Source organism: Marmota monax, unplaced genomic scaffold, assembly GCF_021218885.2.
Source record: "Marmota monax isolate L192 unplaced genomic scaffold, Marmota_monax_Labrador192_F-V1.1 WCK01_AAM20220418_F8-fsc00007, whole genome shotgun sequence".
Classification (NCBI taxonomy): domain Eukaryota; kingdom Metazoa; phylum Chordata; class Mammalia; order Rodentia; family Sciuridae; genus Marmota; species Marmota monax.
Window position 1 is genome coordinate 16,833,445 of NW_026692781.1, and position 25,550 is coordinate 16,858,994.

Consider the following 25,550-nt stretch of genomic DNA (forward strand, 5'->3'; position numbering starts at 1 on the left):
TGCCAGCCTAAGTCTTTTAACTGGAAAGTTGGGACCATTTATAATCAGTATAATTAGGAAGAAGTGTTTATTATTTCCTGCCATTTTGGTTTATTTTTAATGTTCAATTTGAACCAGTTTCTCATTAGCTTAGTTACTCTTCAAATTGGATCTGTCCATTTGGGATCACTAGGGTTTTTGATTTGTTTTTATGAAGTATTTCTTTAAGTATATTCTGTAGTGCTGACTTAGTAGTATGAATTCTTTTAGTTTCTGCTTATTTTGGAAGTTTTTTTTTTTTTGAATGATAGTTTTATTGGGTGTAGCAAATTTTGGTTGACAGTCTTTTTTTTTTTTTTTCATGTCTTGGAATACATCGATCCAAAGCGAAGAAGGCTTTTAGAACTTGTGCTGAGAAATTGAAGTAATTGCCTCTGAATATGACATGATGATTTTCTCTTGTGGCTTTTTCAATTGTATCTATGTTCTTTATGTTAGGCATTTTAATTATAATGTGATGTGAAGAGGTTCTTTTCTGAACTTGTATGTTTTAGGTTCTGAATGCCTCCTGTATCTTGGTGTCCATCTTATTCTCAAAGGTTGGAAATTTTTCTGTTATTTTCCTGAAATTATCTATGACATAAGCCTGTGTCTCACAGCCCTCTTCAGTCCCAATAATTCTTAACATTGGTTTCTTAATATTGTCCCAGATTTCTTGTATATTCTAGTCATGATTACTTACTTATTTTCTTTAATACTGTCTGAATGTTCAAGGCCTGACACTTTGGCCCCAGCTCTCAGATTCTGTCTTCAGCATGGTCTACTCTATCAGACTTTCAGCTGAATATTTTATTTTATTTGATTTATTGTGTCTTTCATTTCTGAGATTTTTCTTTAATTCTTTATAAACATCTCTATCCCCTTATTAAATTTCTCATTCATATCTTATACTGACTTCTTTAATTCATCATTGTTTTTCTGTGTTGTCTTAGAATTAATTGATCATTTTTAAATCATTCTTTTGTTTTTTTGTGTTTTTTCTTTTTTTATGCTAAAAATATAGATAACTGGAACTTTTCCAATAAAGTTTATGAAAATCTCCAGATGTGAATTTAACTTCAGAAGACAGTCTGTTTTTAGTTTTAAGGGATTTGATTTGTTTTGCTTGTTTTAGTGCAAAAACAAATTTCCCTTGGCAATCAGTATTGCTGTTTTCTTTTTTTTTTTTTTTTAATTTTTTATTGTGGGTTGTTCAAAACATTACAAATTTCTTGACATATCATATTCCACACTTTGATTCAAGTGGGTTATGAACTCCCACCTTCACCCCATACACAGATTGCAGAATCACATCAGTTACACATCCATTGTAAATCATTCTTTTGATTTCTTTGTTTGATATTTAATCTTCTTTAGTATCTTTGGAGTCAATTCTTGGTGTTTTACCTTGTTTTTACAATTTGAGTTCCTATGTTGGGATTTTATGCATGTTGGGATGGATTTCTCTTCTGCTTTTGTGTGTGAACCTTTTAAGGCATATCTTTGTCTTGATTGAGAACTTTAGTAGTGCAGTATCAGTAATCGTCGTGTTAATAGTGTGTTTTTGCTGAAGGAGTGGATGTCCATGTGTGGGACCTGAGTACTCCCCCAGGTCTTCCTACTGGAGGCCTGGTCAATAGTTTGGGGATTTTTTTTTTTTTTTTTTAATAGTTTTAGTTGTAGATAGACACAATACCTTTATTTTGTTTAGTATTTTTATGAGGTGCTGGGGATCGAACCCAGTGACTCACGCATGCTAGGCAAGCGCTGTACCACTGACCCACAATCCCAGCCCAGCTTGAAAGGATTTTCTCTCTTCTATTCTTTGTGTGTAGAGCAAGGTGTGCTGTCTCTTGGCTAGGTTTAGTTTGGCAGCAGAGTCTCTACTCTGTGAATTTGTAGTATCCCTGTGGATTCCCAGCACCTCACAGAAAAGAGGACACAAACAATAAGTGCTGCAAACAGTATACAGCATTAAAATAAATACCCTGTACTTACTATGACATCTACAACGCTAATTACCACAAAATTTGGAATGGCATGGTCAACAGTTGCTAAAAGCAAAAACAATAAATTATTGTGAACTACATATGGCATTGAAGTCAGTAGCGAGAGTCAGCTGTGTCATCCACAACATGTATGATGGGGGTATAAACCAAATAATATAATTCATTAAGAGAAAAGAAAATGTGATGGTAAGGTACAAGAAAGTTCAGAATGTCCAAAATATGAAGAATGCAAATGTAGTAAGTGATGGCTATAAAGAAAGAGAAAAAAAATAGATAACAAAGGGCAAGAAGAGCAAGAGAATTTGGGTATTAGTGGGAGAACAAAGGAGAGAAGAAGAAACAAACAAAATAAAACCAAAATAAACAAAAACTCTAATCCTATGGCAAGAGGAAATAACTGTGGTAAAGAAAATGCTAAAAATAAAGAAAAGAAGAATTATGCATATGTATGTATATATCTAGGAACCAATCAGTAAGGCAAGAACACCAAAAAAAAAAAAAAAGAAGTTTTAAATAAAAAATGAATTATCTTACACTGAGATGGTCAAAGCTGTGGATGAGGGTATGTTGTCACTATTTAGACCCAACTGTCCTTTTTATTTCTTGGACTACGTACATAGAGAAAAAGTGCATGAGCACGCTTTTGTGAGGGGTGGGGGTTATTAAACTTTTCCTCTTTTTATGTTGCTCACCTTGTTGCTAGCTGAAGTGTCCTAAAACTGAAGCTGGTTGAAATAGCTCTCAGTTTCCCTTCTCACCAATATAAAGTAGGACAAAATGGAAAGTACTGTTATTTGCATTTTGTTTGGACAAATCAGATCAATGTACTCCCAGTGTGTTGTAGCTGCAGAGTTCTGAGTGAGGTTAAGGTGGCTGGGGCTTAAGTCTAATCAGGCCTTAGGAACTTTGTTGGACTGTTTCTGCTCTGGAGAGATTATATCAACATATCCCTACAGCCAGGCAGATTCTGATCTCTGCTGGGAGTGTGGATCTCTAAGAATTCTACTCTTGATGCAGGGGAGTCTTTGCCCACAAATACAACCTTCTTAGGCTTAGTCTCTGTATTCTTACCTGCCTGTTCAGTCTCCGCACCCTCTTCAGTTGGTCACGTGAGCCACCAGACAAAAAAAAGAGAGTGAGTTGCATTCTTCTTCATATTTCTGTCTTGAATCCCTCTGGGTATAATCTTCTCTGTCTGTTTCACCCACTTCTGCCAGGCACACCCTGGGCACTTGTAGGTGCTTGCCAGGACTCTATGGCAGTGTTTACTATGATCTCCCAGGATTCCACAGCAGCAAGCTGCAGCTTGGCTGCCTCAACATGACTCCTGACCTCAGCTTGCCACTTTGCATTTGAGAAATACAGAGCACTTTCAAACACTAATTCACTGTGCAGCTTCTGGATCATCCAAGTTCAGGCTACTTTTCTGATCTACAGGTTTTCCATGCTAAATTTGTCAGGTATGTTTCTCTTTCTGTTTGTATTATCCCTCCCCTTCATGGTGAACCATTGCTACTTCTGCTGCTGCACCTGGCTCTAGTTTATCTTTCTTGTTCTTTTTTCAGTGCTTCTGAATTTTCTGAGTCTCAAAGAGACTCTCTGATATTGAATTTCAATGAATTCCCTCTTTCACCCATCTCGCTGAGAAGCCCTGCTCCTGCTGTTCGAATCCTGAGCCATAAAGCAATTGGAAATGCAGACTTCCTTTAATATGCCATTTTGAATCTCTGCATACTTAATGTTTGAAGTGTTTCCTTAGTTACTTAACATCGTGTAATCAAAAAATTGGGAAGAAAAGGAATATTCACCCTAAATAATAAAGGTGTTATGAGAGACTATTAATGCATAATAGCTATGAATCTAAATGCTGTTGAATACGAATAGCCACTGATTATATCTAGTTTTTCTTGAAGATCAGTGACATTTTTATCACCACTAGCATCATTGTTAGCACACAGTTCTTCATATATATATTCATTTGTTTATAATCCCATTGAATTTTTCCAGCAAGATTTGAACATCTAATCATGTATCAGGCTCCTGAAAATAGTGAACAGGATAATTCTTGCTTTTATGGAGCTTAAATTTATTTATAGGATTTACATGTATAAACAAAATAAGCAAATTATGAAGTTTATTAGAAGGAAATACATTTTATGCAGGAAAAAATTAAGCAGCAAAGGGGAGTGGGGACTTATAGTTTTAATTAGAGTAGCATATTAGCTTTCCATTGCTGCCTTAATAAATTGCATAAATTTAATAATGGCTTCAACAACACTGTATTATTTTAAGATTCTAGAAGTCAGAGTTTTGAAATAGGTTGTATTGGGCTAATCATGGTGTTGATAGTTCTTTGTTAATTTCTGGAGGTTCTTGGGGAACAATTTTTTTTTTTTTTGCCTTTTCTGTTTCTACAGGCTCCTCACATTTCTTGGTTCATGATCCCTTTTCTTCATCTTCAGTCAGCAATTTCACATCTCTGGCCATTCTTTTGTAGTCACATCTCCCTCTTTCTCTTTTAAGGACAGCTGTGAATATTTTGGGGACTTTCTGGATGATCCAGGATAATTCCCTCTTCTAAGCCAGCTAATTAATTAGCAGCCTTAAAATACCATCTGCAATTGTAATTCCCCTTTGCCTTATAATATAGCATAGTCATAGGTTCTTGGGATTAGGTTATGGACATTTTTGAGGGGCCATTATTCTGCCTGCCACAGGCAAAGTAACATTTGCTCAAAAAAAAGTGAGGAATGTAGGGAAAGTATTCTAGACAGAGGGAATAGCTGGTACCTGAGTGCATTTGGGGTGTTCAAGGAAAATGAGGTAGGTATGACTGAAATGGAAATAAGTAGAGGAGAGGAGTAGAAAATGAGATGAGAGAGGTAATGGGGAAAGGTGTGTTACAGGTCCTGGAAGGTCATTGAAACATCTGATTTTTTTACCCAGAAAAGTTGGACAACAATTAGAAGGAGATTGCTGCTGTGGGAAGAGTAGTTTGGGGACTGAGGGTTAAAGTCAAAACAGAGATAGTATCAGAAACTACAGCAGTAATTCAAGAGATGATGACATTAAAAAAAAGGAGGAGAACATTATAACAAAACAGGTGGAACTTAAGAAACAGTAGTAAGACAATAGATTTAAAATCAAATCAACAGTTAACCTTGCATAAATGCTCCAGTTAAATGGCAGATTGTTAGAATTGATAACCAAAATCATTTCCCACTATAAGTTGGGTCTTTGGTTTGGTTCTCCAAGTCCAGGTTTCTTTAAATAGTCTGAGAGACCTCACTGGAAATGTCCTTAAAGACTAGATTTCTTCTAACAGTGTACTGAAAGCTTGCTAGTGTCTTTTTTTAATTTTAAACATTCCTCTATCCAGTTTCTGATACTAAAGCCACATTTACATTTTTTAGGTCCCTTTTAACAGCAGCACTTGGCTTGTGCTAAGATCTGTAGTCATTTTCTATTACTGCCGTAACAAATTACCAAGAACCTAGTGGCTTAAACCAACACAACTTTATTATTTCACAATTTCTATAGGTCAGATGTCCAGGTACTGCTTGGGTTTTGGCTTGTAGCTCAGGTGTCAGGATGGTGGTTATTTAGTTTAGAAGTTCTGGGGATGAATCTTCTTAAAAAAACTCATTGAGGGTATTGGCAGAAATCAGTTCCATATGGTGACTGTCACCTCATTCCTTAACTTGTTCTCTTCTTCATCTTCAAAGGCAGCAGTTGCAGATCGTGTCCTTTTTTATGCTTCATATTTCTCAGACTTGACTTTTCTGCCTTCTATCACTGTTAAGGGCTCATTTGATTACACTGGACCAATGGAATAATCTAGGATAATTTTTTAGTTTAAGATCCACTGATATTAATATTATTCCATCTGTAGAGTCCCATACTAGTGTTTAATTGAATTTCTTGTCAGCCAGATCCAGGGATACAAATTTGGAGCATCTTAATAAATCTGTCTACTGTGTACAGGTGGCCCTCTGTATTTGTATGTTCAGCTAACCACAGATTGAAAATACTTGGGGCAAAAATTGCATCTGTACTGAACATGTATGGATTTTTTTGGTTATTATTCCCTATTCAATACACTGTAATAACAATTTATGTAACATTTATATTGTATTAGTTATAAGAAATCTAGAGATGATTTAGATTGTTACAGGAGATTTTGTTTAGTCTTTCTGTAAATACTACACCATTTTATATGAGGGTCTTGGCATTTTGGAATTCTTGGGAGTGTCATGGGACTAATTCTCCTCTGATACTGAAGGATTAGTATGTATTGTGATCAGAATTCTAGAATGTCATCTCAGCCTTTTCAACTACATAATTGAGGTGGAATTAGTTCCAGTCTTAGCCTTAACTTGATAAAACTCCTGTAACAAGTAGGTAGGTAACAGTGTGTTATTATATACACAGATAGAGACTATTCAGTTGTTTAATGGATTCATAAGTAATCCTAGGGCCATTGGAAATGGAAAAGCATTGTATCAGTTCATTTTTTTTTTATTGCCAATAACAATACTGCAAAGTAAATAAGTTAGAAGTTTATTTTGGCTCACAATTTTGGTCCAGTGTTATACATTTTATGTTTAAAGGCTCTGTTTACTGAAAAATAAATTTTCTTATTGTTGTCAAGTAGAAGAACACAGGATTAAAGTTAAATATCTTTTTGTTAACTTTTTTCCTAATGTTTCTGTGAGTTTTTTAAATAACTATAGAAATCATTTAGGAAAGTACACAAACTGTGATAGGAAAAGTATACCTGTTATAAATTGGCCACTGGGAGCCACTGCTGCTTCTACTTTGAATTTAAGGAATTTGTGTATAGAAAATCTTAACAGGACATAAATGAAAAAGTATTTTTGTAAAGATCTGACAGATGTGAGACTAAAGCTAGATATAGGAAAGGGGCATTGACTTGAGAAAATTGAGGGGAAAAACCTAGTGTTCACTTAGCTTTTTTTAGTTCCTAATATTTAGTGTTAAATAAGTGAGAGTTTCTTATATAATTTATAAATTTTAGCTTTCTGAGATTGGTAGCTTTTATGAAGATATTTCCTGGGATACAATGGCATGAGTGTTACTTGTTTTTTTTTTGTATCCAATAAGGAGTTTTTTTTTTTTTCCTTTAAAATCTGTAACTCATGTTAAGATCTCTTTTAGGATCTTAATTCTGGAAAACTTTCTGGCATTTGACAAAATAAGAAATTGGAATTGAAGAATGTTGTAGATTCTTTTTACCATGGTCTTTTATTGCCTCTGGTAAAGAAGATTGAATATGTTTGCTCCATTTTCTCCATTCTCTCCCTTATTTTTCTTTTACTGCAATTAAATTTTCCTCTGCCACTGCCGTTGCCTCCTCAATTTTTTTTATAAGTTCTTTTCCTTATTTATTAGCTCTGTGAACTGTCTTCCTAAATAATACACCATTTATTAATGAACTAGAATCTTTGTCTTAGCATATTGATAACAGGTTAAATATCTTATTAACTGATATAGCACTTTCTGGCTTCTTTCTTTCTTTCTTTGCTGAATCTTGAGGTCTGATAGTGTTCCCAGAAGTGGGGAGAAAAGAGACTCTTTGATCTAGTTTAGCTGTCCTATGTTCTGGAAAGCTCTTTTTTCTTTGGTTCTTACATTTCTTCATTATTAGATTATCAATTCCTTCAGGACAGAAAATCTTTCTATATCCAGAGATGAGTATAAGGGGACTTTAATAAATGTTCATTAACTGAATATGTTGATGGATATAGCTTGTAGTGAATTGCATTGTGGCCCCCAAAACAATATGTCCATGTCATAATCCCTGGAACCTGTGACTTACTATATGCACCCTCAAAATATGAGTAAGGATCTTGAGAGGAGGTGTGAACAAGAAGAGTTCAAGTGTTGAGATGGCTGTGGCGTGAGGGTAGGGTTGGGGTGGTGATTGTTGATTACTTTGGGTAGTCCCTAAATCCAGTCCTTTAAAGATAGAGGCAGGGAGAAATTTGACACAAAGGAAGGGAAGAAAATACAGAGAGAAAGGTGATTTGAAGGCTGAAGCAGAAATTAAAATATTGTCGAAGTATATAAGCAGTCACCAGAAACTAGACACGAGCAATGGATTTTCCTGTAGAATCTCCACAAGGTGGCCACCTTTGTATGCCCACTACTGATCTTGGACTTGTGGCTTCCAGAATTGTGAGAGGTAAATTAATGTTCTAAGCCATCCAGTTTGTGCTAACTTGTTAACAGCATCCATAGGTAACTAATACATATAGTATTTGGAGGCAATTGTGTCCTAATACCAATATCTCTTACCGAATAAGAGGATTGGGATATTTGTGTCCAGTTTGTGTCCATTTTTTTCTTTAATAATACCAAGTAAGCACTGACTTTATTAGTTTTTTTTATTGCTGCTAAACCATATTGTCACAAATTTGTGACTTAACTCAAATTGATTTTGTTAATGGTTGTGGAGGTCATATGCTCAAGATACATCTTGGTGGGCTAAATGAAGTCATTGGTAGGGATTTATTCTTTCCTGGGAAGGTCTAGAAGAGAATCTGTGTGTGTGGGTGTGTGTGTGCGCGCATGCTTCTAGAGGCTGCCTATTTCTTCACAGCCAGCCTCAACTAGTGATCCTTTCCTCTTATATCATTCTTTCTCTTTCTTTCCCAATTAAGGATCCTTGTAATTTTATTGGGCCTACTCTGATAATCCAGGATAATCTCATTTTTAATTTATTTATTCTTATGCCATTAACTATGGTGTCATTTAGTGGTCTCCATTTATCCCGAAAGGGATTATATTTATGTTTTAGTAAAAATAATGATAGTTTTTAAAAAATCACATAGTATTTAAATACTTAAAATGAAATATAGCAGTTTTTTTTTTTTTTTTTAATTGTTGATGGTACTGTGGATTGAACTCTGGGCCTCACACATATTAAACAAGTGCTCTACCACTGAATCATGTTTCTAGTAAAATATTGCAATGTAGCAGTCTTTTGACTTATTCATCAGGAATCTAAATGAGGTGCTGTATCAGTTTTCTGTTGCCTCTGTAACAAACTACTACAAATCTATTGGCTTTAAACAACTTAAATTTATTCTCTTATAGTTCTGAAAGTTAAAAGAACAAAATCAGTATCACTGGCCTAAATTCAAGGTGTTTGTAAGATTGGTTTCTTCTGGAATAGGGAAAATTGGCTTCCGTGGATTTTATCACCTTCCAGCTGTTTTCTTCAGTTTTTGATCCACTCATCCATTTTGAAGGTATACCATTCCAATCTCTGTTTCCATCATGACATCACCTTCCACTATAGTAAAATCTACTTCCCTGTAGTAAAATCTACTTCTGCCTCCCTCTAATAAGGATACTTGTTAGTCTACCTGAATAATCCTGGGTAGTTTCTCTACCTCAAGATTTGTTGTCATAGCTGCAAAATTCATTTCTCCATAAAAAGTAGCATTCATAGGTTTTAGGGATTAGGACACGGTCATCTTAGAGGGCTATTGTTTAGCTAGCTACATAGGTTACATAGATAATTCTCGATCTTCACATTTGTTAAGTTTTTTTTTCAAACATAAATAATGATATTCTATTTTATGCCCCCATATGAACATAGTTATATATAACTATGTAAATAGAGTTCAGTGCTGAGCTAATTAATAAATTATGATTTGTCCTTTTTGTAAAACTTGATTTTCTAATAGTTAATTATCGACTTATTTTCTCCATTAATCTAATTTTCTGTGTGCCATTTGCTCCCTTTAAGCAAACATTCTGTTGCTATGGTACATATCTATTTATAGAAGCCTCACACAGTTTCAAGTACGTTTTTCTTTGAGAACTTCTCTCAGCCTGTCTTTTGATGGCTTCCTGTTTCAGTATGGTGTGCAACTATCATCATCCTAGGAAATGCCTCAGTTTCTAGTATTGAGCCTTTTCCGTGGTAGCATATCTTTTTCTTGTCTTATATACTTGTGAAGAACATATTTGAGCAACTTTCCCAGAAAGCTTTCATCAGAAGTAAAATTTAAGACTTCATAGTGGAAATGCATTTTTAATTTCTTCATATTTGGTTGGTTGGGTATAACATTTTAGATTGGAATTTCACAGGTGTTGTTCCATTGTTTTCTATCTCCCAGTGTTTCATGGAAGTCATTTGTGGTGACAGTTCTTGAGAATTTGTGGCCTGTTTTTAAATTTTTTTATCTTTAAAAATATGGAATGCTTCATATCATCCTTGTGCAGGGGCCATGCTAATCTTCTCTGTATTGCTCCAATTTTAGTGTATGTTCTGCTGAAGTGAGAACATGTGGCCTGTTTTGGGAAAAATTTATGATCTCTCTATGGTTTGTGTTCTCAATTTCACAAATGTGTACTGGTGTGGGACTTTTTCATTTGTTTTGCTAGACACATCAAGTTCTGGGAACTTTCCTGTATTATTTGTTTGATAATTGCTTTCTCTGTTCTTTCTTTCTGGAATTCCATTTGTTTATGTGTTAGATCACTGCAGAGATTTGTAATTTTCTACTTTTTCTCCCTTATATTGTCACTTATAGCTGTATTTTACTTTCTCAGATTTTCTGAATAAGTTTTTTCTTTTGCCTGTCATTTCAATTCCAAGAATCTTATTTTTTGTTGTTGTTGTTGTTTGTAGAATGCACTTAGAAATGTAGCATCCTCTTCTTCCTGTAAAATGTCTTAGCAATGAGGTTAATAGTGGTCTTTTTATTTCTGCTCTTATTATCTGTTTCCTTTTTTTCCTTGGTTTTTCTATTCTCCCTCCCCCTCAATTGTTGTTGGACAATGCAATTTATTGAATGAGGCATAAAAAGCTACTTGGAATTTTTTTTGTGTGTGTAGAGTTCAACATTGGCTGGGGTGGAGGGAAGAATTGATGGAGAGAAGCTGTTTTGCTTCTTATTTAGCTTCACTGTAAGAAAAATGGATATTAGGCTGATTTTTATTTTTAGTTGGGAGAACCTAATTCTACCCTGTATAATTATTTTTCCTCGTACAATTTTCAAAAGAATCCTTTAAGAGCCTTAAAGCTGCTGTTCTTGGGGGATTGGGATGTGTGGCTCAAGTGGTAGCGCGCTCGTCTGGCATGCGTGAGGCACTGGGTTCAATCCTCAGCACCACATGAAAATAAAATAAAGATATTGTGTCCATCTGAATCTAAAAAATAAATATATATTTTAAAAAGCTGCTGTTTTGAATACATACAGGGACAAGTCTCTTATTCCAGTGTGCAGATTTTTCACTTGATCTCCTTACAGTTGTTCTGTGTTTTTGAGCTGTTTTTTTTTGGGGGGGGGGGCGGGGGGAGGATGACGAAATCCTTGTTCTCTTGGGGATGGAGTGGAAGAGTGACAGTTATCTGGTTACCTAAGGATTAGGAGAGGTCTGGTATCTAATCTTTTATTGTACACAATTTTCTTTGACTTTTAGCATTCTTTCACCTGTGGTCTCCAAAATTTGAGACTTCCTTGAATGATTATCATTAGTGTCTGGAGGTACGAGTGGTGAATACAGGTGTTCAATTCATCATGCTTTTTTATTTGTTTGGTATTGGGGATTGAACCTGGAGGCACTTTACTGCTGAGCTACCTCCATAGTCCTTTTTATTTTTTATTTTAAGGCAGGGTCTTACTAAGTTGTTGAGGGTCCCTGAGTTGCTGAGGCTGTTCTCAAACTTGCTATCCTCCTCCTGCCTTAGACTCCTGAGTTGCTGGGATTACAGGCATGCACTACCACACCTGATTTCAATTCTCCGTGCTTAGTTGGATGTTGTATCCGTTCTTCAGTTTACTCTTTGGGTACAGTGAATTGTCAAATTGCAGAGTCTGAAGAAAGAGTCTCAACAAGATTATTCTTACTGCAGACATCAGTTGCAAGTTTTGGGGGAGGTCCCTAGGGCTACCCTCACTTCAGACTGACTATAAATTTGGGGGTCCCAAGACTACTGTAAAGTTTATATTTAACTATAAAGACTCAAAGAACCTATTGAAAGGTTCTGATAATCATAGTTCTATTACAACAAAAGGATACAGATTAGTACCAGCCAAAGGAACACATATAGGGCATAGTCTGGGAAGGTTCCATGTGTGAAGCTTCCCTCACATTGTCCTCAGGGAGATGTATTTTCCTAGCGTTCATGTATGGTAGTGTCTAGAATATAACTAAGTAGGGAAGTTTATTGGTACTTCTGTGTCCAGAGATTCTATTAAAGTTTCATTACATGGACATGATTAAACCATTGATCAAATGGTTGAGCTCAATCTTCAGTCCCTTTCTTATTCTCAGAGGAGGAATAATATGTGACTCAAAGCTCTTTCTGGAGTGACCAACTCCTCCTACTCAGAGTCACCTGGTGAGCATAAACTATCAGGTCTAGCTTGAGAAGCTCATCATGAATTACAAAGACCCTCCTAATGCTCGGGAAATTCCCAGGGTTCAGAGGTTACTTCTAAGGAACCAGAGGAATACCAGAGCTCACACTGGGCAGAGGCCAAATTCTTCATGATGAGAAGGTAACATAATTGCCAGAAAACTTTTTGTCCAACATTTGTTTGCCATGTCTGTTTAAAATTTACCATTCTTTTTATCTTTTGTTTTCATTTATGTTAGGTCTATTTTGGAACAATTGAATCTGTTCTTTAATTGAAGACATTTTCATAAAGGGTAATAAGGTCTTTTGCCCTCTGTTTTAATCTGATTTTATGACAAATGTTTGAATAGTGATTTACCAAGGGAGACAATTACAGTCCAATCTAATGTGGTTTGATAGGTATACTTTATTTTCATCTTATAAAGCATAGCATGTGGGTACCAGAAGCCTGATTTAAAGGAAATGAAATCAGTGAAGCAATTAAACATTAACCAGGTGGGGGACAATTATGCTAAACTTATGTAAATAACTTTAGATTAGGTATAAGTAATTATATTTTTTAGAGTAGTTGACAGGGCAAAAATTAGATTTCTTACTCATTTGAGACTTAATTTTGATTTGTCTTCCTTTTAAAGGTCATAATGGTTGTCTCAGTTTGAGCCTTCATTTAATTTCTTGCTTGAAGGTTATTACATGATGTAGCATAACTAAATTGTACCTTCTTAATGGTAATTCAGGACATTTAAAAATTGTATTGGCTTCATATTTTATACCAAAGTGTATCTTTGATTTGTTAAAGACATATCTTTATAGTAAGAACTGAATTTAGTTAAGGGCAGCTTTTGAATAAGTATGTGCTTCTGCTTGGTTCCTAAAGAGATACTTGATTATTAATTGATAAGCACATATATTTATTTTAGAGCATTATAGTTATACTTAGTAGTCAAGTTTATTTTGACAAAATCATACATGCATAGAATTTGATTTAATCCATTTCAGTCCCTGTTCTACCTCCTTTTTCTCCCTTCCCCATTCCTCCATTCTCCTTCCTCTACTTGACTGATCTTCCTTTTGTTCATTTATTTATTTTTGATTGGTGATAATCGGATAGTCTTAAAACATAACATTTGTCAAAGTGGGATGTTTCGTTTTAAATCAACCTATTTTAGAAATACGTTGCAACTATTAGAAACATTTGTGGTGATGAGGATGAATAATTGTTAAATATATTATTATAGCATTTATGTATTTTAGGATTTCTTCAAATTACTTGAAAAAAATTTTTTTTTAAAAAATAAATGTATAAGCTCAGTTGTGAAAGTGAGTTAATTTTGGAAGACCTTTGTGTAATATGTTGGGATTCTGTCCTCTTTTGCATACCTTTTCTCTGGAGTTAGCATTTGTTGTATACCTTCAATTGCTTAAGTGCTCTTACAAAATATTTGAATGTTGACTTTTCGAACTTTCTGACTGATATATTTTTTTTTTACTTTGTTACTTGACTACTGTTTGAACATGAACATGTGGGTAGTCTTGAGTGTCCTTCCTTTTTTCTGTAGGATCTAGACAATATTCATTGTCCACCATGGTCCAAAAACTTTAAATGGAAAATTTTAGAAATAAACAATTCACAAGTTTTAAATTGCATGCCATTCTGAATAGTGTGATGAAATCTTCCACTGTCTTCCAGCATCCTTCCTGGAATCATCTCTTTGTTCAGCATATCCCATGCTAACTTTGTCACTCTTCAGATCTTCTGTTATTATATGATAGTACTTGTATTCAGATAATCCCTAGATCCTTTACTAATGACCCCCAAAATGCTGGCAATATGGGTATCCCAAAGAGAAGGCAGAACATGCTTTCTTTAAGTGAAAAGGTCAAGTTCTTAATTTTGTAAAAAAGAAGAAGAAGAAAAAAAAGTTGCACTGAAGTTGCTAAGATCTACTCTTAGAATGAATCCTCTATTGAATAGAAATATGAAGAATTTGTGGTTGAAAGAAGACAAAGGAAACTTTTGTTAGTTTTGCTGTTATGTGTCAAACTCCATAATTACTACCACAGTTCAGAATAAGTGTTAAGATGGAAAAGAAAATAAAATTGAGGTTTCTTACTGTTCATGGTTTCAGGATAGTATCCCCTTCGGGGAGGTGGGTGGATGGGTCTTGGAACACATACCACAGTTTATTTTGGTAGTTTCAGTTAGAGTAGTTCTGAATTCTAAATTTGAGACCAAAGTCTAGACACTTATCATATAGCATAAAGAGTTAAGATTTTTGAAATTCTTAAAAAAAATTTTTTTTGTAGTTGTAAATGGACAGCTTGCCTTTATTTTGTTTATTTTTATGTGATGCTAAGGATTGAACTCAGTGCCTCACATTTGCTAGGCAAGCACTCTGCCACTGACCCCCAGCCCCAGATTTTCAGAATTCTTAAATGACCATATATTTTCCTTTTCAGTTAGAATTACATTGTAGTTTTTGTTTGATAACTTAAAAAAAATTTTTTTGACCAGATTATGGTTTTGTTTTGACATTGTTTGGAGGCAAGTAATGGACATCATTTCTAGAAGTCTTTTATATTTGCACTTTTAAAGCAAAATAATAATTTATATTCAGGCCATCTGTTGTTAAAATAGTTAATATTCGTGAAGTTCCTGTCTATCTACTATCCTATTTTATTCTGGGTGTAACAGGAAAGTCTTATGTTATAGGTTTGTTATTGCTATAATGACTCATGGAAAGAAGCAGTATATGAACCTTTTAAAAAATGTATGATATATACACCTGTGCCTTGTATTCTGTACATGCAAAGTGGAGATGTTAAGTTCTATTTTATAGAATTTGCTGTTGTAAAGAAATATGAGTACATGTAAATCACCTGAAGTGTATCACTTTGTGTATAGCATAAGTGCTCAATACATGGTAGAATTCTTTATTGTTCATGTTTTTTATAATTGTTGTTATGTTGTAATATTTGGGAAATGAGGCCCAATAACTTGATCTACATATGACATTTAACTAATAGAATTGCAAGGTGAACTGATTACAAAATTTACTCATGTGAATCATGTTCCTGGCCCTGTAGAATTTACAGTCTTAAAAGTTGAATACCAGGCCTGGGGTTGTGACTTAGCAGTAGAGTGCTCACCTAGAATGTGTGAAGTGCTAGGTTCAATCTTTGGCACCACATAAAAATAAATAAAATAAAGGTATTGTGTCTGACTACAACTAATTTTTTTTTTTTTTAAGTTGGAATACCAAGAGCTTTTCTCCTTCCAAATTATAGCTATCAGTGTTTGCTGTGTTAAAAATTAAAATCACAGGGCCAGGGTACCTATGGCCACCTTGCATACAGACTGAGAGAGATCCTAGAATACTTGATAGTCTGGGAGAAATCCAGCTTCAGCCATCATTACTGTTAATGGTATTTAATGAAAATGCACTGTCAACAATTACAAGGTTTGTGCTGTGCAGTGAAGAAAGATAATATGTTGCTCTGCTACCAAATTGGTCATGAATTTTATCACTGAATAAAGATGCAAGTTAAACTTCAAGATTGTTCATCTTAGTCTTCTGGCAGAAAAATCATGAAATTAATTGTTTTCATTGATTTGGTGGATTTATCCTTTAACCTAGATTCTGAGAAGTGTAAAAGGATATTTTGTTCCATCAAAGAAAAGAAGCCATTGAATTTTTTTTTTTTTTTTTGGCTTGTCATCTTCTGGATTTTGTACAGTAAAAGGGCTGTGTGTTCACTGAGGCATGTGTGATGATGACATTTCTCAGATCAGCACCCTTTTTAGCATTCTGCTCTGGACTTGCTGGACTTGGGGCCGACTTATGACTGCAGCTGGGCTTGTTATCCACCAAATAGCTTGCAATTGATGTCTTTTCCATCAATACCAACATATGATGTGGGTTACTATATGGTAGAGTGGGCTGGGATAGTCAGGGACATTGGGTAAGATAGGTGCACATGAATGTAACTTTTTCAGATAATAATAAAAAGAAGTCCTTGTAACATAAAAAAAGAAGACAAAAATTTAAAATGTGTTAATTCACTTAAAAATAATAAATTTGTTTCACAGAAACAAATAATTTTTTTTTCTTTAAAAAAACCTGGGGATTGAACCCAGGGGTGCTTAACAACTGAGCCACATCCCTAGCCTTGTTAATTTTTTATTTTGAGACATGGTCTGGTCTCACTAAGTTCCTTATGGCCTTGCTAAGTTGCTGAAGCTGGTTTAGAATATGTGATCCTCCTGCCTCTGCCTCCGGAGTTGCTGGGATTATAGGAGTGTGCTTCCAGGCCTTGCTCAAATAATTTTTTTTTTAAGTGAAAACTGTTTCCTAAGAGAAAATTTTTTCATGATAACACATTGTTTCATGCTTCTAAAATCTTAATGTTTGGCTTCATAAAATATAATTGGGTTCTTGTGAATCTGCCTCTGCATTCAACCTAAATCCATGCATACACATCAGTTACCTCTGGAAAAGTCCATTGAATACTTTTGAGAGTGAGTATGAAAAGGCAAAATTAAATTATTAAGAAAATAATTTTGACTTGGCTGATCTCATGATAGGGCTTGGGGGAGTCCTGTGTATCTATATCACACTTGTAAGTACTGCTGCTATAATAAATACAAGTATTAACTAGATTACTGCCTAAGATTAGTCTCATGCTTTAGATTGCCTAGATAGCATATATTTAATATTACCCTATTTTCTAATAGCTTAAATAGAACTCCTATTAGGACCTACTTTACAGGATTATTAGAATTAAATACAGTTTTAAAGAATGATATGATAATAAGTACTTAATAAAACACTGTTTGCTTACTTCAAAAATTTAGTCCTGTTATGTCATCCTTGTTCATAATTTTTCATTGATTTCCTTACAGTGACTTGTTAAGGGTGTTTTTTTGTTTTTTTTTGTTTGTTTTTTTTTTGTTATGCTCTGGTGTGTTGTTACATTCTGCTCTCATCTACTCACCCTGATCCTAAATACCCCTGAATCTCTGTGTGAATAGTGGCCTTCTTCCTATTTTTATCCAACGCAAGTGATGGCCTTTCTCAGGGCCTTTGCACCTTCTATTTTCTCCACCTCATATTCACTTTTTCAGATATTGATATATTTTGTTCCCTGTCTCCTTTAACTTTTTCCTTTAGTGTCATCTCCGTGAAGTTTCTCTCTTTCTCTCTCTCTCTCTCTCTCTCTCTGTGTGTGTATGTGGCCCTTCCACAGAGTTAATCCCTATCTCTTTGATGATAATGTTAATGATATCTCTGTAGGACTTTATGTTTTCTAACACACTAGGTATTTTCTTATCTTTCTTCCTCTAGAATTTAGGCTCCATTAGAGATGGTTTTGTTTTGTTTGTATAACTTGTTCACTGCTGTATCCTCAATACCTAGAATAAAGCTTGGTATATATTAAGTGCTAAAAAATATTGCTGCTATAAAAATGAAAGAAAATAGTCTGCTTCTTAGAAATACATAGTCCTAACTGGATAGTACCTCTGAGATAAAATAAACATATAAAGTATTTGGCATGGCATGTTGGACACATGGAAATACTCATTAAATGGTAGATGTTACTGAATAATAAGGAACATGAGATTAAATCTCTTAGGCATAGTTAATGGCTGTTGGACTAAATAAAAATGCATTTACATTTTAGGGATTGGGCAAATACTGTTGAGGGACACACTAGAAAAATAAACTTGGAAATATATTTTGGAGAGTAAGATATTTGGATTTTGTTCTGTAGGAGCTGTTGAATATTTCTAAGGCAGAAGAACTGTAGTGAAAGTGGTAGGTTTGGAGGTTAATTGAACAGAAGTTCTTGAGGTTGACTGAGTGATTTTTCTTGGTTTTAATCGGAGATTAATACAATATTTAACAAATTTTTATTAAATAATAAAGCATTTGCAAAATTATAAACTATGCTCAATTATTGTCTCGTGTGGTAATATGAAATTACCATTTGATTATAGTTGTATGTTTTGGAAAGTTTATATAATTGTTGACTTTTAATATACTTTTTCATTTAAAATTAAGATGTTTGCTTTAAAATAAATGAAGGTGCTTAAATTGGCAACTAATTTACTAAATATACTAATGTAGGGCAAAGTATGTTTAGTCCAGCAAGTATTGGTCAACCACGGAAGACAACACTATCTCCTGCCCAGTTGGATCCTTTTTTTACTCAAGGAGATTCTCTGACTTCAGAAGATCACCTCGATGACACTTGGGTGACAGTGTTTGGGTAAGCTTTTGTCTTTAAAAAAACAACAACAACAACAAAAAAACCCCATCCCAACATTTGACCAAGAATATCATCAAATGGCAAAAAAATAGAACTGCATAGCAAATATTCACTGCATAGCAAATATTTAGATTCTATAGTTGTTAACAGTTAGCTGTGTTTGCTTTATCTATTATCTATTTGTCAGTCATCTTTTTATGTTGATATATTTCATAGTAAGTTGCAGATATCAGGTAATATCACTCTGACACTTCAGTTTGCATATCATTAACTAGCAATTCAAGGTTTGTAGTTTTTAAAAATCATTATCTGTGTATGTATCTCTTCCCAAATTATTTTCTCTTAGGCATAGTTAATGACTGTTGGACTAGGGTTGCCCCTTTAGATCTTAGGAGGTCTCTCTTCATTTTTTAGTGTCTCTCTCTCTGCTTCTAGTAGTCTTAGCAATTTTGAAATAATAATCGAGCTGCATTTGTGTACATTCAGTATGTCACAGAGATCATACTTTCTAGTTACAGAAGTTTGAATATTTGCGAGGATTATAGTTCTAGATGCATTTCTAATTGATTTTTATAGCCAAAAAATACTTTAAGGAACCTTAGAGATCATAATGTGTAATCCTTTATTTTAGAGTTTAGGAAACTGAGGTATAGATAGAAAAAAGTAGTTTGTTCAGAGGTTCTCATCTAGTTAATTGCAAAGCTTGGCAAAAACTCAAGGTCTTTTGATTTTTAAGTTGATACATATACTATTAGGTAAGGTTTATTTCTGAACCCATGGTTTGTCATACCTGATGTTACTAAAGATATTTTGGGAGTAAAAAAATATAAAAATAACACATGAGATCCTCAAGGAAGAACAGTGCACAGAAAGTGTTTAGTGGATTCTATGTATTTAATTTAAAATTTTAAAAATTCAAAAGGTATATAAAAATGAATGAGGAATAGCTTTCCATCCAGCTTTTGTTCCCAGCTACAATTTTTTTTAAAGTTTTTTTTTTTTTTGTAGTTGTGTATGGATAGAATGTCTTCATTTGTTTATTTTTATGTGGTGCTAAGGATTGAACCCAGTGCTTTGCCATGTGCTAGGCAAATGCTCTGCCACTGAGCTACAGCCCCAACCCCTACAATTTGTTTTTAAGGCATTGAATGTCACCTGTTTTTTTTTGGTGTGTCTCTGTTTGTGTGTATACACACATATCTGTCCATCTATCTGTCCTTTCAGTGTGATTCTATGTGGTACTGATTTTGTTTGGACAAAAAGCAGGGTCATTGGTTCTTCTGATAAATTATGCTTAGTTCTGTATCCATAGCATTAGGGATGGCTTCTTGATTTTTTTTTTTAATGTTTAAAATTTTATATTCTCATAAAATAGCTGCATGTTTTTGAACATGGATGTCCACTTCTAAGTTTGTTTTTTTTTTTTTTTTGGACTCAATAGTAATTGTGTCACTTTAAAATTCCCAGTAATTGGATACATTTTTGAAGTGCTTATATTCATTTTTATATAAGTAAACTAAAGTAAAATCCTAGTTCTTAAAAAAGTGAATATTTTCTCACATAAATTTTAATGTGTTTAAGTTTTCATTTATTTTTGTGACCCATTTTTTTTTTTTTAGAGTTCTAAACCAAGCTCTAGACTAACTTAAGTTAGTGGGTAAAAAATCTGATAGATGTTTCTGTAGTACTGATAGCTATTTCTGTTTTGAATAATTACAGTTTTCAAATAGAAAACAACTTTATTGTTTGGAGTATAAAAGTAATAATATTTCATTGTAGAATATTCAGACCATAAATAAAGATAAAATACTTTATAAAGACGAAAGTAAAAATCAGTTTTCCCATACAAAGATATGACTATTAAGATTTTTTTCAATAAAAGTAACTTTTATTATTATGTTTTTATGCCTTTATACATGTACTTTGTTTTGCATTATTCTTAATACACATATATACTATAATTTTTCATATCTCTGTACACAAAGTATGTTGACGACTATTAAGATTTTGATTACCATCTTTTTAAATGATTCTGTATCATTGATATTAGTGCTGAATTTTATTTTTGTTTTGGGAGAACTTTTAGGTGGTACTAATTTCAGAAGATATGACTATATAAAATACTTTTGCTTCTAATAACTGTAGTATACATAAATATTTATAAAGACACAAATGCCATAAAATAAATTGAATATAGAACTGCAGTTTTGTAACAGTTTTTGAAAAGTGTGATAATGCCTTTGAGAATGGGAATGTTAGGTTTGTCAGAGAATGTGGAGATGGAGATGAGCTAAGTTAAAACTAACATTAAGGTGTTTGCTTTTGGGTGACTGTTTAGTACTAGAGTTGTCCCATATAGGAGAAAACAGGCTGATTAGGGAACTCTTGTTAATGTTGTAGACAGTTGGAAGGATAATTTGTCCTGAGGCACTTGTAACTTTGTAATTTGCATTTGTATTGATAGTGGAAGTTAACTGTTCTGTCTGGACAACTGTTTTTTTTCAGGTTTCCGCAAGCATCTGCTTCCTATATATTATTACAGTTTGCACAGTATGGAAATATCTTAAAACATGTGGTAAGGCTTCCATTTTTTTTTTTCAATTCAAGAATTTTGGCTAAGTAAAGAGAAACCATGAATTGAGGGAAATTGCTTCTGAATTTTAATTTGTCTAAATTAAAAATATTTATTTAAAGTTTTGAAAGAATGTGTCCTTTGGATGTAGAGGGCTCAAGGTTGCATAATGTTTGATTTTTAGGAACAAAGAAAAGGTAATCCAGCCTTCCTTTCTTAACTCACAGTCTTTAAAGAAGATGGATTATGATAGATATTATATTACTTTTTCTCAATTTGAGCTTGCTTTATTGGTAATAAAAGAAGAGGAAATTTCTGAGGTACAGAGTTTTCAGAGCTCTTTATCTTGTAGAGGGCTTAAAAAAAAATTATACAAGTTATACCAATTCTTTTTTCTGTTACTATAGACTTAACTCCTACACAAAGTCATATTGATAAATACAGTTTAAAAAATTCATTGTAACTCTTGATATGAGCTTTTCGTGAGAAACAATTATCTTTTGAGAATTACTTTACTTTTAGAAAAAAATTGCCACATATTCTTTGGGAGAATTGAGAGCTGAGTAGAGATTGTTGAAAGTATTTTCGTGTGATTTTTGATAATTTAATATACAACTTTTTATAGGGCATCAAATAAAAAATGAAAGTATACATTATTCTCAGGTTTTAGTTTTCAAATAGAGTTCATTGAGTATAGATTTTGTATTTTATAACTTAAGAGACACCTTCATTTTTTGCAGATGTCCAACACAGGAAATTGGATGCATATTCGTTATCAGTCTAAACTGCAAGCTCGGAAAGCCTTAAGCAAAGATGGGAGAATATTTGGAGAATCCATCATGATTGGTGTAAAACCATGTATAGATAAAGTAAGTTTTTGGTAATCTAAAAAAAAATAGCCTAATTTATATGAAGAGATTGACATTGATGGTTATGTCACATGACTTTACTGTGCCACTTATTCTGTAAAATGTGATATTTATAGAACTTTTTGTTGCAAGCCAAAATTATTTAATCAAAAGACTTTAGAGATAATCTGTTGTAAATCCTTCATTTTTCAGAAAAAAGAGGATATAAGTGACTTTTACAGAGACATGACACCTATATTGTAGGGCTCTTGATTACTAGTCCATTCTGTTTTTGTGCAAAGTAACATCAGATTTTTTTAAGTACTTAAAGGTCTGATCTTATTTTAGGATGAAACCTGATAGTTTACTTTTAAATAGTTGAAGCCTTTTGTTACTCATTTCTGTTTCAAAATACTTAATAATATATTCTACATATACTTATTAAACAGTAGATTATGTATAATTTAAACTTTGTGGCTTGTAAAAATCATTGTGACCACACTTTTAAACATATTCAGATTTGTACATAAACTAGGCACTGTACTTGTTGCCAGTATATACACATAAGCAAACAAAGCACACTACTTCTTGTCCTTATAATTTACTGTATCCATGCAATCATATAATTATTGTATTGTACAATTATTGTGTTGTATAATTATTGTATTGTATTATGCCATTGTATTGTAAGATGTTCACAAAGGGTAGAGAACTGTTTGTGGTTACTTGGCACTAAATAGCTTTGGACTTTGTTTCTCCCTTCCACTTCAGGTTTCTTCAAGAAACAATTCTTGAATTGTGTTCTTGCAGATTTTTCATAGTATGTGTTAGGAGATTATTATTCTTATGATTTATAGTTGTATTGAGGTTATTTGAGGTAAATGAGTTGAGATTCCTGGCTGAGCATTAGATTTCAAATGCTAGCCATGAAGTATATCATCTTATCAAGCCTACAATTATTTGAAAGGTTAATTGGATCAAAGTATGCCTCTTTAAAAATTTTTTTCTTTGGGTGTATTATGTAATATTAGTAGGTTATGTTTATAAGCAAGGAATTATTTGTTTCTCCAGAGCGTTATGGAAAACAGCGACCGATGTGCTTTGTCATCTCCATCTCTAGCGTTTACACCACCCATCAAAACCTTAGGTACACCAACACAATCGGGAAGCACTCCTAGAATTTCTACCATGAGACCTCTTGCTACAGCATATAAAGCTTCTACTAGTGACTATCAGGTATTTTAAGGATTAGATGATTACATAAGAGATGTACTTGAAGGCTGAGGGCATAGCTTGTTGAATTTTAATTGGGTTGATATATATGCCATTATATTGGTGCTCAGGTTTTTTTGCCTTGATAGAATCTTGAAACTTCTTAAATTTCCTATTTTAAAGTTAGAATCTTGGCAACTTACAAACTTACCTTGAATTTTTAAGAAATGTCTTTGTTGGGGTTGGGAATGTACTTAGGTGGTAGAGCACTTGCCTAGCATGTGAAAAATACTATTTTGACCCCTAGCGCTCAAAATAAACAAACAAAAACTTAAAACGTTTTGAAGGTTTTTTCAGTTTTTTTTCTAACTTATATTTGCATATGGACTAGATGTCTGCTTTGTATATCACTGCCACAGGGAACATTAAAGCTCAATTAAATTAGCCTGGTGTGGTGGCACGAGCCTGTAATCCCAGTGGAAGGCCAAGAACGGAGGATCGAAGTTCAGTCAGCCTCAGCAAAAGCAAGGTGCTAAGCAACTCAGTGAGAGACTGTCTGTGAGACCCTGTCTCTAAATAAAATACAAAAAATAGGGCTGAGGATGTGGCTCAGTGACTGAGTGCCCCTGAGTTCGATCCCCAATACCCCCTCCCTGCCCCCCCCCCAAAAAAAAAAACCCAAACAAACAAATTGATGACTAAAATATGATGTGGTATCGCAAGTGAAAAAGTTCAAGTAGCTTTGGTTATCAAAAGCTAGCTCTTATTATTCAGAATAGAAAAATTTCTCATTCCAACGTGTTTAAACAAGTTTGCTGTATTTTTTGAATGGTGGAAGAATTGTAACTCTAATTTGGTATATTATTGGACCTTTCTAATTAGCCAAGAGTTTTGAACTTAGCCAGCTGCAGCTGCAGGTCTAAAACACAGCACATAAATTACTTGTGCTTTGTAGAGTGGGTAATAAGTTCAGTTTTTTGCTTTCCCTGAAGATTTGGAGATAATTTTAGAACTGGTTTTCTTTAAGTCTATATTTTAAATCCCCCACTTCTTAAAGGTTTGTATTATTTGTTCAGTTTTCTAGTTAAGAGCAGATGGTATTTGCTTTGTCAAGAGAATGAGACTTTGTCATTCTTAAAAGCATAAAGATGTTATGAGTTCATATTTTAATCTTTAAAGTATACAAGTATTATAAACACATTTTAGTGTTTCCCTCATAATTTAGCTATTGCCTGTTGCCAAAGAAAACATAACCTAACAGTTTTTTCCCCCATGTGTGTGTGTGTGTTTGTATGTTTTTTTAATAGGTTATTTCTGACAGACAAACGCCTAAAAAAGATGAAAGTCTTGTATCGAAAGCAATGGAGTACATGTTCGGCTGGTAGTACAATAAGAGCTAAGAACTCAATTACCAAGGAGGTTGCTACAATGAAACAGAATTAGCAAAGTACTGCCAGTTTCCTTTGGTTAGTTGTATAACCACTCTTGGCAGTGTTGGATACCCATCTTACACTTCTTTTGGAAGCCTTTTTTCTTTAACGATATAGCCTGTTTGTAGCTCGCACTTTAAAAGATGCTTGAGATACGTTTTGAAGAAAACTGAAGATCTCTGTAGAAAGATTTTTGTGCTTTCTGTGATAGTGCATGCTTAAACATAAAATGCTCAGCATTGATTATAATTAAATAATTGAATCTGTGGCAAGGCTTTGTAGTCTTCATGACAAGGTGGGTGAATTTCTTGAAGGAGAACTACAGTTGCTTCTACCAAGACACAAAGATTATACTTAGTAATTTGAATTATGGTCTTTTAATTTAGATATTATTTAATATTTTAATTGTGTATATCTTGTCATGGATTGTCATCTTTCAGTATTCAGAAACCCAAACATTCTTTTAAAAAACCTACTACTAAAATTTCTTGATAATAAACTTTGTCAATTAAATGTATTGAATATTTTTTGAAAGGGTGATTTATTATTGATTGTTGCAAAAAGTTTTAGGTGTTCACTGAAATAGATAAATATATGATTAACTTTTATATACCTATAATTTATTACCATTAATTTTTGCCATGCTTTGTTCTTTTCCTCCTCTTTTATTTTGTTAAAAGCACATTTCAAATTCGATGTAATTTTAATCTAAATATATATCAAAACATTTCTATAATTAAGTATAATACCAATATTTCATTTAATAGAGTTCATGATTTCTAAATACCTAAT

At 33.6% G+C, this 25,550-nt stretch overlaps 1 protein-coding gene and 1 pseudogene across 1 annotated transcript in view; one reads left to right on the top strand and one right to left on the bottom strand.

Moving 5' to 3' along the window:
* Nup35 (nucleoporin 35) overlaps positions 1-25,275 on the top strand; it is a 47,728-nt gene extending 22,453 nt beyond the window's left edge. Inside the window, exons 5-9 of the mRNA XM_046447613.1 lie at positions 18,555-18,696; positions 21,202-21,271; positions 22,009-22,137; positions 23,188-23,352; positions 24,636-25,275. Coding sequence (XP_046303569.1) covers positions 18,555-18,696; positions 21,202-21,271; positions 22,009-22,137; positions 23,188-23,352; positions 24,636-24,713 — 584 coding nt within the window. The 3' untranslated portion in view covers positions 24,714-25,275. The remainder of the gene's footprint in view (positions 1-18,554; positions 18,697-21,201; positions 21,272-22,008; positions 22,138-23,187; positions 23,353-24,635) is intronic.
* On the bottom strand, positions 10,249-10,345 carry LOC124094705 (U6 spliceosomal RNA; annotated as a pseudogene).
* Positions 25,276-25,550: the final 275 nt, after the last annotated feature.